The sequence below is a fragment of the Protopterus annectens genome, chromosome 1.part2, assembly GCF_019279795.1.
Source record: "Protopterus annectens isolate FY-2018-M chromosome 1.part2, PAN1.0, whole genome shotgun sequence".
NCBI lineage: Eukaryota > Metazoa > Chordata > Ceratodontiformes > Protopteridae > Protopterus > Protopterus annectens.
Window position 1 is genome coordinate 166517338 of NC_056727.1, and position 16203 is coordinate 166533540.

Here is a 16203-nt window from a genome sequence, read left to right on the forward strand (position 1 = left end):
CCAGATCTACCTCCAAACCAGTGGGCAGAGGCTCAAAAGCAAATCCTTTCCCTGCTTTCTATAAGGGCAGTAGAGCATGTTCCTGCAGGACAGATAGGCGAAGGTTTCTACTCCAGACTTTTTCTGGTGCACAGAAAAGAGGGCACCTGGCGCTCCATCCTCGATCTATCCATTCTAAACACCTTCCTGGTGATCCCAAAATTCAAAATGCTCATCCTCCAGCAGCTGCTACCCATGTTCTACAAGGACGCTTGGCTAGCCACCCTAGATCCAAAAGAGGCCTACCTCCACATTCCTATCAGGGAATCATGCAGGAAATATTTCTGTTTCAGGGCAGGATCTCAACACTTTCAGATGTTCTTGTGTTTCACTGTTGCAGTCATTACATTTGGGTAATCTGCTGGCAGGTTGCCCTCAGTCGGCCTGATTAACAAAGTCTTTGGTCCTGTGTCGATTGCTGTCCCTTCTTCCATGACTGCAGGTCATCAGGGGTATAAAACATGCAGCCAACACCATTACATCAGTCTTTCTTGCCGTGCGGTGCCCAAAGCAGAAGCAGTTTGCAAGTGCCGGTCGGCCGACTCCTGAAATTTTCATTTTCGAGTTTCAGAATCGAAGTCTTCAACTTAAAGCTAAGTACCCCATTGGGGAAACTTTCTTGCTCCTTGCCGGTGTCAGTAAAAGTTAATAATTGCATTTCTTTTGGAAAGCAAATACCTCATAAGGATTTTCATTTGTACTGTAATCCTTGCCCAGGCCCTGACCACGACGTACCTTGCTGTCGGTTTTGTGCTTTATTTAATCAGCGCACTATCCGTCGTCAGTACATTTTTGCCTCTAAATATTTCGGTTCTCGGTATAATTATCCAGAAATGACATTGGTTAGCCATCCGACTACCGGGATTCTGAAAAAATGCAAAGGTAAAGACAGACACAGGCCGTAGAGGTCCAAAACCGCCGACGATACTTCTCCTAAGCCATTCGCCAGTTCGCCGGTACTCAGTGAGACGCTTTTGCAGCCCCTGATACCCGCTACTTCTGTCTCGCAGGCCTCTACTGAGACCCATTCGGAGTTCAGGGTGCCGCAAGATGCTTCACCTATGGAACCCGCGGATGTCTCTACCTTGGATGGGTCCGGAGCCGCTGTGCAGGCACCGGCTTCTGAGGGTGTTTTCAGGCCTACAGACTTGCATATTAAACTGACTTCACCTTCAATACTAAGGCCTAAATCTCGATCTATGTCTAAAAAAACAACGCCTAGACCACATGTTCAGGCCCCTATGCTTAAAAAACAAATGATCAAAATGGCTGAAGATCTAATTACTCTAATCAGGGATAGTCAACCCCCCCCCCCCCTTCTAAAAGGCCTAGGGCTGAGCTTGACTATGGATCTTCTGATCAGGACTCTGTTTCTTCTGACTCTTCTATTGACCTGGATTTGTCCATGCCTACTTATGAGAATTCTGATGCAGAGGATTCCATTCCCTCTACTTCCCCTCCTGAGGACTTTTCTTTTGGGGAAACTTTACATACCTTAAGGGAGCATTTCCACTGGGAAAGTTAGGAATTCTCTGATTCAAAAAAGAGGCTTAGGGATTTCCTTCTTCTACCTCAGCATAGGCCTTTGGCTATACCTCCTGTACTAGACATTGTAGATGATGTGTTTTCGGAATCCAGTATGGCCCCTGATTCCCTGCCTCCGGCTCCTAGTAAACCTGACAGTTACTGCAGGGTTCCTGAGTCCCACAAGTTCCTTTTCAAAATTCCTGTTGCAGATCCAAAACCATTTCTCAGGGGCTCAAAGGCATTAAGGCTCCTACTACTAAAAATCCTACCCCCTCTGATAGAGACTCCAGGGCGCTGGATAGATGTGGTAAAAAGGTTTATACTTCTGCAACTTTGGCAATCAGGGCTTTAAACTGCCAATTTCATATGTTAAAATATCAACAGCATATTATTGGACTGCTTAAACAGAAAATTATGTTGATTTCTGACTGTGTGGAAAATAAAGATTTACAGGATTTATTGCATTCTGCTGAACAAGTTGGAAAACATACTTTGCAATGTGGTTTTGATTCTTTAGAGGCCTCTTGCAGGGCTGCTGTTACTGGGTCTGTGCTTAGTAGGCATGCTTGGCTTAAGGAGCAATCTCTGCCTGATCATGTTAAAGCGAAATTGTTGGATGCTCCTTTAAATCTTGACTGCCTGTTTGGCAATAAGGCTGAAGAAGTTCTAAAAAAGATGGAAGATGAAGCTAAATCTATGCAAACTGTAAAAGATTTCTTACAAGTGCAACCTCCAAGATTTAGTAGGCGCTGGCCTACTAAGAATTGGTCCTTTCCAGCACCTTCCAGATCCTCTAAAGCCAAACCCAGACACACCAAAAACACCAGGTTTCAGTCCCAGGGGATGCTCAGAACTAAGCAATGGGGGGCCTCCACTTCCAAATCTGGAAATAACAAGATTCCCTCCTATGGTAAACAGTCTCAATGACTTTCCTTTAAAATTACCAGGCACTTGCCTTTTAGCCGCCCCTTTGGGGGAGAAAGATTGCTCTTCATGCAAAAAACTGGGAACTCATAACCCAGGACAAATGGGTTTTAATTTTAGTTTTCCAGGGATACAGATTTAATTTCCACACCTTGCCAACACCAAACGGGTGGCCAGACCTGCCCCCAAATCAGTGGGCAGAGGCTCAAAAACAAGTACTTTCCCTCTTAAACATGGGGGTATTCAGCTGGTACCAGAAGAGGAAAAGGGACAAGGTTTCTATTCCAGACTTTTCCTGGTACCCAGAAAAGACAAATCACGGTGTCCAGTTCTGGACCTGTCTACTCTAAACACCTTTCTGGACATTCCAAAATACAAGATGCTGACTCTTCACCAGTTGCTTCCTATGCTGAGCAAAGATGCCTGGTTGGCAACCCTAGATTTAAAAGAAGCATACCTGCACATCCCAATCAGGGAATCTTGCAGAAGATACCTACGCTTCAAACTAGGCTACTTGCATTATCAGTTGTCTGCACTGCCCTTTGGTTTGTCTACTGTGCTCAGGGTATTCACAAAGTGCCTGGCTCCAGTAATTGCATTTTGCAGGCAAAGAAATATTCAAATATATCTATACCTGGATGATTGTCTGATTCAGGCAGAAAACCAAGGCATACTTCTAAATCATCTGGCGTTTGTAAAAAAAAAAAAAAAAAAGGTTCTAACTTGTCTGGGGTACACCATAAACAAAAAGAAATCACAACTGGTACCCTCTCAACAGATTACATTCCTGGGTACAAGCTTGAATACAACTGCCCAAATGGCTTTCCTCATGCCAGAGAAGCAAATTCATTTGGTAACTTACTTCAAACAAGTGGCCACAAAAACCCTGCTATCTGCAAGACAAATACTGCAAGCCTTGGGGTTCATGGCCTCCTGCAATCTTCTAATTCCATATGCAAGACTGCATATGAGGAAACTACAGTGGTACTTAAAAAGTCTATGGAGTCAACATTGTCACAGCCTGGAAACAATGATTCCTATAATACCTTGCCTACGCCTGGAGTTCCTATGGTGGGCAGAGGCCTGCCACCAAAGCAAGGGACTGCCATTCACACTACCCCCTGCATACAAACCCTAACTACAGATGCATCAGACTATGCATGGGGGGGCTCACCTGGTAGGGAAGTGCATTCAGGGCAAATGGAACCCATATCAAATGCACCTACATATCAATCAAAAAGAAATGTAAGCTGTGCAGAAAGCTCTGACAGCTTTCAAGGACTACATTCTTCCAGGACAACTAATGGTAAAGATGGACAACACCACGGTTTTGTGGTACTTAAACAGGCAGGCAGGTACACATTCCTACCCCCTCTGCAGACTAGCCATGGCATTGTGGAACACAGCCTTGAGCTACCAAGTGTACCTATAAGCTCAATTTCTGCCAGGAAAATTTAATAGACTGTCAGACGGACTAAGCAGAAATCTCATGGCCCCTCACGAGTGGAAACTGGAACCACGGATTTTCAACAATTTGACAAGCAAATGGGGGAGCCCAGACATGGATCTATTTGCCTCCCCCCAGAACTACCAGTTGGACAAGTTTTGCACAAGGACTCCCCACAAAAAAACCTGGAAAGTGGATGCTCAGTCCTTCAGCTGGAAAAACCTGTCAGTCTACACCTTTCCTCATCTGCCTCTGCTCTCCAAAGTTCTGATAAAAGTCAAACAGGACAAACCAAGAATGATTTTGATTGCTCCAGACTGGCCACACCAGCACTGGTGCCCACTCCTGTGCAGTGTGTCACAAATATCTCCATGGCACCTGCCTCAGACACCTTCCTTTCTGTCTCAGCAGGAGAACCAAATTCTGCATCCTCAGCTTCCAACATTGAACCTTGCAGCCTGGCTAATCACTTAAATTCACCCTTAGCATCCCTCAGCAAACCTGTGATGGATGTCATCTTGGATGCGAGAAGACCTAGTACTAGAAAATCTTATGCTAACAGTGTCTGTGTGTTTGTATATAAATCAAATCTCAAAGTGTGTGTGTGTGTGTGTGTGTGTGTGTGTGTGTGTGTGTGTGTGTGTGTCGGCTACTTGGGCAGGGACACGAAGCACTGATAGAGACGGTGGTGGAGGTTTTAGCTTGACCACTCGGCTGAGATCTTAACCCTATAGCTGTGCCAGTGGGGGAGTCTTATTGGGATCTGGAGAGAGAGAGAGAGAAATCATCCCCAGACTGACTGTGATCTCTGTGTGCTCTTAAGGGAAATTGTACTTTACTGTGTGTGTAGTGTTTATCCTCCCAGTGTACACATCCCTCACTGGTGTTAGTGGTGAGGATTGAGGCTCCCTGATTACTGGACCAGGGCAGGGGCATCACAAGTGAAGTAAAGGTGCCATTTTGAACTGGTGTACGGGGTGAAAACATTCAGATATTTTATACAGCATTTTATTTGAATGATTAATTTTATTAGACTAATGTAAACAGATTAATTTTCTGTCTCGTGTCTGCATTCATTGTACCTTAAAGTTTTCAAACAAGTACATTATTCATTGTTATTTCTCCTTCTAATTGTGTTTTAAAGGTAGCAGAGAGAGCACTCTACTTCTGGAACAATGAATACATTCTTAGCCTGATTGAGGAAAACATTAACACAGTATTACCACTTATGTTTGGCAGTCTATACAGAATCTCCAAGGAGCACTGGAACCCGTACGTATTGCTTTTCATATATTTTGGGGATGGAGGTCAATTTCTTTGTTCTAGAGTTTTTTATGCACTGCTAGATGATTTGTATCTTTTGAATTTCTTGTTGAATTATGTAGCTATGGACATGTACAGATTCTTCCTTTAGAATTTATTTATTTTTTCAACAAATATAAAGTGACCAGAGTAATTTCTTCAAAACTGATTTTAGCTACAGTAGAGTTTCCCTTTTTCTCCACTGTTGTGCAACTCCAGAATTGGTATATACAAGTTCAGAGGATGCAGGGGTTGTCCCTTCGGTGACATATTTTAAAAGAATTAACTCCAGAAGCATTTTAGAGGCAGCAACGTGTTCCTCTGTTCATACCTTTACAAAGCTTCAAGTTCCCTAGCAGGTTTTGTGGACACCATTCCCCAGGGACACTGGGATCCTTATAATTCCTCCTCCTAGGTAAGCTAAGCTTTGGGAGTCTACACATACGCCACTGAGGTAGTGTGAATGATAATGTAGTACAGTTGTGCAAGTCCTACTTGCCTGTAACAGTAGATGTTTGAATTTCACACTGCATTAGTGGTAGCTCCTATCCACCATCCCCTGATTCTGTATATAGTTCGATGGTATCCAACCTTGTTGTGTTGTTGTTTGGCTTTGATTATTTGTGTTGGTGTTCTTTAGCTGTGTATTGGTTTGTTTCAGGTAATTCGTGCTTCTGGTCTCTCTTGGCTCATTCTGCTTAGCACTAAAAGCCTGAGTAACTGACTTTCTGTGACATGATGGGCTTTCTCCTGATTGGAGAGACTTGGCCCATACCATATCACAGAGCATCAGAAAAGAGGATTTTGAGCTGTGGAAAGCTGCCAGTCAAGGTGCTGTGCATTCAAAGAAACCTTACGCCACTGGGAACTCCTCTGTGAGACTGTACACTGTACTTGAGTCGTTTGGTCCTTCTACGTAGCCTGCACTAATTCTACCAGTGTTTCTGGGACTTCAGACCACTGCAGGACTGCCCAAATCAGATTTCTTGGGATCTTGTCATATGCTTTCTCCAAGTCTAGGAATGCCAATTTTGACTCTTTCCTCATCTCTAGCTTCTTCTCAGTTATCTGTCTCACTGCAAACATTGAGTCAGTTGTGCTGCATCCTGATCTGAATCCAAACTGCTCATCTTCAGTCTTACTTTCTACTACTGTATGTATCCATTTATCAGTCACCCTCTCCAGAACTTTAATGCAATGTGACAGGAGTTTGATACATCTGTACTGCCCACAGTTGTGGATGCCCCATTTGTTCTTGTACACTGGCACAAGTATGCTTACTCCCCAGTATTCTGGGATACGCCTTTCTCTCCACACTGCTATGAGTAATCTCAGGAGCCATTTCTCCCCTGTCTCATCCAGTAACTTTATAATATCGGCTGTGACCTCATCCGAGCCTGCTGCTTTCCCTGACTTCATTTTCCTTAGTGCTGTTCTTAATTCTGTGGTGAGCTCCTCCTCTTCTCTCATCATAAGCAGTGTTGGGGCAGTACAACTTCTGTGTGGTTTTCTTCATTCAGAAGCAGCTGAGAGTACTCCTTCCATCTGCCATTGATGTCCTTTAGACTGGTGAGCAGGTTGTTGTTGGCATCTGTTATGAAGGGTGTCTGACAGTCTTTTTATCTTTCTGTCTTTGCCTTGCAACCTGATACAATTTCTTTGTGACACTTATGTAGTCACTTTCCAAAAGCTGTTAGAGTGCCTCTGATGTCTTGTTCTTCGCTATTGCAAATATTTAAAATTTGTCCCTGTTTTTGGGCCTTTGCCCCTCCCATTATTTTAGACTCCGTCCAGATTTCTAGTGATAAGAGGTTGAGAGCTGCATGGGCTGCAAGTAACACAACTGGGAGGCCCAGCGCCTAGAGCTTTACCTTCCCCTTGAGATTTGGCTGAGGTCCTCCCACCAGGATGCAAGGATCAATGTGTGAGAGTTATGTCATTTGATGCCATTGTCAGATCTTTTTGTAGTATAGTATTGCATATTGCATGATGATCATCATATGGATCACTGCTGCAGTACCTTTAGTTATATGGGTTATTTCTGGAGCATTTCTCCCCGGGCCTCTGCTGAAAACAGGATCTGTGGAACCTAGTCGGACTTTCCCGGTCAACAAATGTTAAATAAATAAATAAATATTTCCTGCTAAGGATGTAACAGCCAGATGTCCTTCTATTCATATGCTGCAGTATTCATAACTTCCAGAAGTCTTGTCTCACCCCTTCGCAAGACCACATTTTTCTGGGATGCAGGATTCTAGCAGACAAAATGTTAGCCTCTCTTCCCACAGAGAAGGTACTGTTCTTGACCAATTTTCAGAACATTCTTCCACTACTGACATTGTCAGCCAGGGACATCCTACATCTCCTAGGTTATATGGCATCCACTGTCCCCATGCTACCCTTAGCCAAACTACATATGAGGAAGTTCTCATTGGTATCTAAGAGCAGTTGAGATGCAACACTCACATCCTTTAGAGTTCTTGATTCTACTCATTTGCATAAGAAGGGAACTAGATTGGTGGATCCTACAAGTTACCAAAAATCATGGTCTTACCCCTACAATCACCCCTTCTTTCCTAGAGTTATTCACAGACGCTTCAGACACAGGTTGGGGTGCAGCTCTTCAAGCCTGGAGGGTTAGAGATGTTTAGTCTCCCAAATAGGCACAGGAACATATCAATTTAAAGGAGATGAGGGCCCTAGTTTATGCCCCTCACATCTTCAAAAGTAACCTAACTGCAGGAGTACTGAGGTGGTTCACAGACAACGCCACAGCTCTTTGGTACATCAACAGGCAGGGGGGAACGAAGCCTTACATTCTGTGAAGATTAGCCCTACTCACTTGGGAATTAGCCTTACAGAACCAAATTACCCTTCAGGCAGTTTACCTCCCCTCAGCTCGGAATGTAGCAGCAGACGCTTTATGCAGGTCCATGACCCAATCCCATGAATGGATGTTGCACAGGTATGTGTTTCTGGACCTGATCCATCACTGGAGTGCACCTCGGGTAGATCTCTTTGCCGCCCCCATGAACTGACAACTTCCAAAATTTTGTGCCAGGGTCCTACATCCCCTGGTCTGGAAGATGGACTCTCTCTATATTTCTCTTGGAAGAGGATGTTTCTGTATGCATCCCCCCTTACCTCTCCTACAAAATGTTCTACTGAAGATTCAGCAGGATCAGCCAGAAATCTTGGTGACTCTCTTTTGGCAAAGGCAGCACTGTTCCCTCCTTCTCTTGCACCTAGCCAGGGGCATTCATCTCAAGTTACCCCATAGGATAGATCTACTCACACAGGACAAGGGGACCCTAGTAAATCCGCAGCTGTCAATCCTGAACCTGACTTTGTGGGTGATAAGGTTCTAATCCCTTATAGACACCTATTCCCAGAGGATGTGCTAGAAGTTCTGCAGGAGGCCAGAATACCCACTACTAGGAAGTCCTAGGTTTCCAAATGGAAAATATTTTCCAAATGGTGTCGCAAAAAGCACCTAGAGCCACTGTTAGGACAAGATCACTGGAGCATCACCTATCTGTGTGAATTGAGTAGGGCTGGCTTGTCCTACTCTTCTGTGAAGGCTCACCTTTCAGCCATTTCTGATTGTCTGCCTGTGTCTCCACCATTTGCCTCCAGGCTAGAGGTTAAACTGTTCCTAAAAGGTGTACTTTATATTAGACCACCAAGGAAACCAATATCTCCTCCTTGGAATCTCAATTTTGTGTTAGAAAAGCTTACACTTGAACCATTTGAACCCGCAAGCTCTTCTTCCTTGCAGCACTGCACTTGGAAAACTGTGTTGTTAGTCGCCATTACCTCTGCCAGGTGGGTTTCTGAGTTACAATCCCTGATAACCAATTCCCCATTCACTGTCTCATAGAGAAAGGGTTTCTTTGCATCTTAACCCTTCCTTTATGTCCAGGGTGGTAAAAGAGTTGTCCCTTAATCAGTCTGTTAATTTACCTACCTGTTTTCCTTCCCCTCAGTGTCCCAGTGAAAGAATCTTGCACACCTTGGATGTGCACAGACAACTTAGATACTATCTTGACAAACCAAACTTGTATGTGCCTCTTACTACCCAAGGGCTCTAGGTCAATCAGTTTCCAAGCAAACTATTTCCAACCAGATTTCAAAAGCAGTTTCCTTTTGCTGTCTGTCTAATGGTAAGAGCCTTACTTCTCCAGGGAAGGCTGATTCTGCAAGCGCAGTCTCTTCCTCCGGGGCCTGTTTTAAAGATTTGGACACTGCTTCTGTCCTGGAGGTAGCCACATGGTCCTCTGTCCGTACTTTCACTAAACATTACAAGCTTGACACCATCTCCAGGTTTAGGGATGGGTATGCCAGAACAATTCTACATGGGTTTGTAGAAAAAGCATCATTCTCCTCCCTACCTATCCCAAGCTTGAGCTTTGGCATTCTCCTATATAAATGCTGCAGCATATGAATAGAAGGACATAGAACAGTTGTGCAAAAATCTTAACCATAACCATAGATGTCCTTTTCTTCCATATGCTACAGTATTGCTCCCCCCACCTTCCCCCGATGCTTGCCTAGTTTTTTACTGCTGATATGATGTTCTTCGTGTTTCACTGTTGCAGTCATCACATTTGGGTTATCTGCTTGCAGTAGCCCTCTGTTGGCATGATTAACAAAGTCTTGGGTCCTGCATCATTTGCTGTCTCTTCTTCCGTGACGTCAGGTTGTCGGGGTATAAAACATGCAGCCAATGCCATTACATCAGTCTCTCTTGCCGTGCGGTGCCCGAAGCAGAAGCAGTTCACAAGTGCTGGTCGGCTGACTCCTGAAATTTTCGTTTTCGAGTTTCAGATTCAAAGTCTTCAACTAAAAGCTAAGTACCCCATTGGAGAAACTTTTTCTTGCTCTAAACCGATGTCAGTAAAAGTAAATAAGTGGATTTCTTGTGGAAAGCAAATACCTCATAAAGATTTTCATTCATACTGTGTTCCTTGCCTAGGCCCTGACCACGATGTACCTCGCTGTCGGTTTTGTGCCTTATTTAAACCATGAGCTATCCATCGTTGGTATATTTTCGCTTCTAAATATTTTGGTGCTCAGTTCAATTATCCTGATAAGTCTTCGGTAAGCCATCCGACTACTGACATTCCGAAAAAACGCAAAGATAGACAGAGCCAGGCCACCTAGGTCCAAAGCTGCCGACGATGCTTCTCCTAAGCCAGTCGCCAGTTTGCTGGTACTCACTGAGGCTCTTTCGCAGCCCCTGATACCCACTACTTCAGATTCGCAGGCCTCTACTGAGACCTATTTGGAGTCCAGTATGCCGCGAGATGCTTCAACTGTGGAACCCGCGGATGTCTCTACCTTGGATGGGTCCGGAGCCGCTGTGCAGGCACCAGCTTCTGAGGGTGTATTCAGGCCTACTGACTTGCATATTAAACTGACGCTGATGCTTAGGATTTCCTTCATCTTCGTCAGCATAGGTCTTTGGCTATACCACCTGTACTAGATATTGTTGATGTGTTTTCATAATCCAGTATGGCCCCTGATTCCTTGCCTCTAGCCCCTAGCAAACCAGACAGGTACTACAGGGTTCCTGAGTCCCACAAATACCTTTTCAAAAACCCTATTGCGGATCCTGAAACCATTTTTCAGGGGTCCAAAGGCATTAAGGCTTCTACTGCTAAAAATCCTACCCCTTCCGATAGAGACTGCAGGGCGCTGGATAGATGGGGTAAAAAGGTTTATTCTTCTGCAACCTTAGCAATCAGGGCATTAAACTGTCAAGTGCATATACTGAAATATCAACAGCATATCATGGGACTGCTTAAACAGAAAATTATTTTGATTTCTGACTGTGTGGAGAATAAAGATTTGCAGGACTTATTGTGTTCAGCTGAACAAGTTGGCAAACATACTTTGCAATGTGGTTTTGATTCTTTAGGGGCGTCTTATGGGCTGCTGATGTTCTTCGTATTTCAGTGTTGCAGTCATTACATTTGGGTAATCTGCTGGCAGGTTGCCCTCAGTCGGCCTGATTAACAAAGTCTTGGGTCCTGCGTCGGTTGCTGTCCCTTCTTTCATGATGTCAGGTCATCAGGGGTCTAAAACATGTAGCCGACGCCATTACATCAGTCTTTCTTGCTGCGCGGTGCCCGAAGCAGAAGTAGTTTGCAAGTGCCTGTTGGCCGACTCCTGAAATTTTCATTTTTGAGTTTCAGAACCGAAGTCTTCAACTAAAAGCTAAGTACTCTGTTGGGGAAACTTTTTCTTGCTCCTTACCGATGTCAATAAAAGTTAGTAATTGCATTACTTGTGGGATGCAAATACCTCATAAGGATTTTAATTTGTACTGTATTCCTTGCCTAGGTCTTGACCACAATGTACCTTGCTGTCAGTTTTGTGCAAAATTTAATCAACGCACTATTAAATGTCGGTATATTTTTGCTTCTAAATATTTTAGCTCACAATTTAATTATCCAGAAATGTCGTCGGTTAGCAATCAGAATACCTAAAAAAAACGCAAAGGAAAAGAACGAGACAGAACACACTATTAAATGTCGGTATATTTTTGCTTCTAAATATTTTATAATATATATATTCAGGGATAGCCAACCCCCTCCTTCTATGAGGCCTAGGCAAGACATTGATTATGAATCTTCTGAACAGGATTCTATTTCTTCTGACTCTTGATTTGTCTATACCTACTTATGAAGACTGATGCAGAAGATTCCATTCCATCTGCTTCTCCACCTGAGGATTTTTCATTTGGGGAAACTTTACATACCTTAAGGGAACATTTCCACTGGGAAAGTCAGGATTTCTCTAAATCTAAAAAGAGACTAAGGGATTTTCTTCTTCTTCTTCAGCATAGGCCTTTGGCTATACCTCCTGTTCTAGACATTGTTGTTGATGATTTTTCAGAATCTAGTATGGCTCCTGATTCTCTGCCTCCAGCTCCTTGTAAGTCAGACGGATACTACAGGGTTCCTGACTCCCACAAATTCCTTTTCAAAAATCCTATTGCAGATCCTGAAACCATTTCTCAGTGTCCCAAGGGCATTAAGACCTCTACTGCTAAAAATCCTTCCCCTTTCGATAGAGATTCCAGGGCGCTGGATAGATGGGGTAAGAAGGTTTACACTTCTGCAACCTTGGCAATCAGGGCTTTAAACTGTCAATTTCATATGCTTTCTTTCCCAATCCACAGAACAAGGGGGAGCGGATTCTGCATTCATTGGATGTACACAGACAACTTAGATTTTACTTAAACAAGACAATATCTCTGAGGAAATCAGAACAACTACTGGTGACTACTGGTGGCATTTGCTGCAGGGGCAGAGGGAAAGTCAATTTCAAAGCAGACTATTTCCAAATGAATAAGCCATTGCATTCATTTCTGCTATATGCACCATGGTAAAACTATCCCCCAGGGGATCAGATCTCATTCCACCAGGGCTGCATCTACTTCTACAGCCTTTCTCAGAGGTGTTCCTTCCAGAGACATTCTAGAAGCTGCTTACCTGCAGCTCAGTCCATACGTTCACCAAACATTACCATTTACATTTCTTTTCTAAATCCAGAGTTGGCTTTGCCACTGCTGTCCTGCAGGGCCTTATAGCTGGTCCTAATGCTGTATAAATCCATCCTCCCAACCATAGCTTTGGGAATCTACCCAAATGTAATGACTACAACAGTACAACAGTAAATCATGAAGAACATAGTACAGTTGTGTACACTTACCATAAATGTAGATGTTGAGTGTATTCACTGTTGCAGTCCTGGTTACCCTCCCTCCAGCCCCGTTTTCCTCTTACTATACCTCTACTTTCTTTTTCTATGCTTAAAAGCCTTTTTGGTGTATTTGCTTTTGTTTGGAGGTATATTTTTTGTGTTCATTTTTAATTTTATATATATATATATATATATATATATATATATATATTTTTTTTTTTTTCTCCCTATTTGGGGGGCACCTGACATCTGGAGCAAGAAAAACTGATGTAATGGCGTCGGCTGCATGTTTTATTCCCCTGACGACCTTACGTCATGGAAGAAGGGACAGCAACCAACGCAGGACCCAAGACTTTGTTAATCAGGCTGACTGAGGGCAACCTGCCAGCAGATTACCCAAATGTAATGACTGCAACAGTGAATACACTCTGATATCTACATTTATGGTAAGTGAACACAACTGTACTTTACAGGGTCTGTATTTAGAAGGCATGCTTGGCTTAAGGAGCAATCTCTGCCTGATCATGTTAAAGCAAAACGTTTGGATGCACCTTTACAGCAGGACTGCTTATTTGGCAGTAAGGCTGAAGAAGTTTTAAAAAATATGGAAGATAAAGCTAAATCTATGTAAACTGTGAAAGATTTCTTACAAGTGCAGCCTCCTAGATTTAGTAGGCATTGACCTACTAAGAACTGGTCCTTTCCAGCTCCTTCCAGAGCCACTACGGCCAAACCCAGACATTCCAAAACCACCAGGTTTCAGTCCCAAGGGACTTTCAGATCTAAGCAATGGGGTGCTTCCGCTTCCAAATCTGGAAACAACAAGGCACCCACCCTATGGTTAACAGTCTCCATGCCTTCCCTTTGAAATTACCAAGCACTTACCTCTTAGCCGCCCCTTTGGGGGGAAAACTGGCTCTTCATTCAAGAAACTGGCAACTTATAACCCAGGACAAATGGGTTTTAAATATAGTGCCCCAGGGATACAGATTTCATTTCCACATGCTGCCAACTCCAAACGGTTGGCCAGACCTGCCCCCAGATCAGTGAGCAGGGGCTCAGAAACAAGTACTTTCCCTCCTAAACATGGGGGCCATTCAGCTAGTACCAGAAGAGAAAAAGGGAGAAGGTTTCTATTCCAAACTTTTCCTGGTACCCAGAAAAAACATGGCATCCAATTCTGGACCTGTCTACTCTAAACACCTTTCTGGAAATTCCAAAATTCAAGATGCTGACTCTTCACCAATTACTTCCTATGCTAGGCAAGGATGCCTGGTTGGCAACTCTTGACCTAAAAGAGGCTTACTTGCATGTCCCAATCAGGGAATCTTACAGAAGATTCCTACGCTTCAAAGCAGGCTGCATGCATTATCAGTTCTCTGCACTGCCTTTTGGCTTGTCTACTGCGCCCAGGGTATTCACAAAGTGCCTGGCTCCAGTAACTGCATTTTGCAGGCAAGGAAATATTCAAATATATCCATGCCTGGACATTGTCTAATTCAGGCAGAAAACCAGGCCATTCTTCTAAAACATCTGGCATTTGTAAAAAGACTTCTAACCTGTCTAGGGTACACCATAAACGTAAAGAAATCTCAACTGGTACCCTCTCAAAAAATTACATTCCTGGGTACAAGCTTGAATACAACTGCCCAGATGGCTTTCCTTACTCCAGAAAAGCAAATTCATTTGGTGACTTACTTCAAACAGGTGGCCACAAAAACCCTGCTATCTGCAAGGCAAATACTGCAAGCCTTGGGGTTCATGGCCTCATGCATTCTTCTAATTCCATATGCAAGACTGCATATGAGAAAACTTCAGTGGTACTTCATAAGTTTATGGAGTCAACATTGTCACAGCCTGGAAAGAACAATTCCTATCATTCCTTGCCTGTACCTAGAGTTCCTATGGTGGGCAGAGGCCTGCCACCAAAACAAGGGACTGCCATTCACACCATCCCCTACCGCCCAAACCCTAACTACAGAAGCATCAGACTATGCATGGCGGGGGGGCTCATCTGGCAGGGAAGTGCATTCAGGGCAAATGGAACCCAAATCAAATGCACCTTCATATCAATCAAAAAGAAATGCTAGCTGTACAGAATGCACTGACAGCTTCAAGGACTTTTTTTATCCAGGACAATTACTGATAGACAAAACAACACCATGGTTATGTGGTACATAAACAAGCAGGGGGGTACACATTCCTACCCGGTCTGCAGACTAGCCATAGCATTGTGGAACACGGCCTTGAGCTACCAAGTACAACTACAAGCTCAATTCCTGCCAGGAAAGCAGAATGTTCTGGCAGACGAACTAAACAGAAATCTCATGGCCCCTCACGAATGGAGGAACCACGGAATTTCAACATGTTGACACGCAAATGGGGAAGCCCAGACATGGATCTTTTTGCCTCACCCCAGAACTACCAGTTGGACAAGTTTTGCACAAGAACTCCTCACAAAAAAGCCTGGAAAGTGGATGCTCTGTCCTTCAACTGGAAAATCCTATGTCTATGCCTTTACCCCTCTGCCTTTGCTCTCCAAAGTCCTACTAAAAGTCAAACAGGGCAAACCAAAAATTATTTTGATTGCTTCAGACTGGCTTCGCCAACACTGTTACCCACTCCTGCGCAGTGTGTCACACATATCTCCATGGCATGTGCCTCAGACACCTTCCTTACTGTTTCAGCAGGAGAACCAATTTCTGCACCCTTAGCTCCAAATATTGAATCTTGCAGCTTGGTTAATCACTTAAATTCATCCCTAACATCCCTCAGCAAACCTGTAATGGATGTCATTTTGGAGGCGAGAAGACCAAGTACTTGAAAATCTTATGCTGACAAATGGAAAAGATTCTGTGCCTCAAATCAATCTCAATGGATGAGCACAGCAGTGCCCAATTTACCTCAGATTTTGCAATACTTAACTGAGATGCTTCACAAGGGCCTGTCTTTTCCTTCCATAAAAAATCCATGCCTCAGCCATTTCACCTCATTGCAACACAGACCCCTCCCACTTCTCTCTTCCTCTTCTAAAGCAGTATCTCAGAGGGGCCAAAAACATGACACCACCCAGGAGAGCTCCAAACCCTGCCTGAGACCTTAACTTTGTATTGGAGAAACTCACTCTGCCTACTTTCGAGCCAGCTGCAACTGCAGACTTAAAATTCCTTTCCTGGAAAACAGCCTTCCTTTTAGCAATCACTTCAGCCAGAAAGATTTCTGAATTACAGGCCTTTATGGCAGTGGAGCCTTTC

The 16203-nt window shown here is 43.8% G+C and overlaps 1 protein-coding gene across 1 annotated transcript in view; it reads left to right on the top strand.

Annotated features, from left to right (window-relative positions):
* The window catches only part of PPP2R5A (protein phosphatase 2 regulatory subunit B'alpha), a gene marked incomplete in the record, with an annotated part of 2279188 nt that overhangs the window by 1942093 nt on the left and 320892 nt on the right, over nt 1–16203 (top strand). Inside the window, 1 exon segment of the mRNA XM_044055395.1 lies at nt 5082–5209. Within this exon segment, the coding sequence (XP_043911330.1) occupies nt 5082–5209 (128 nt within the window).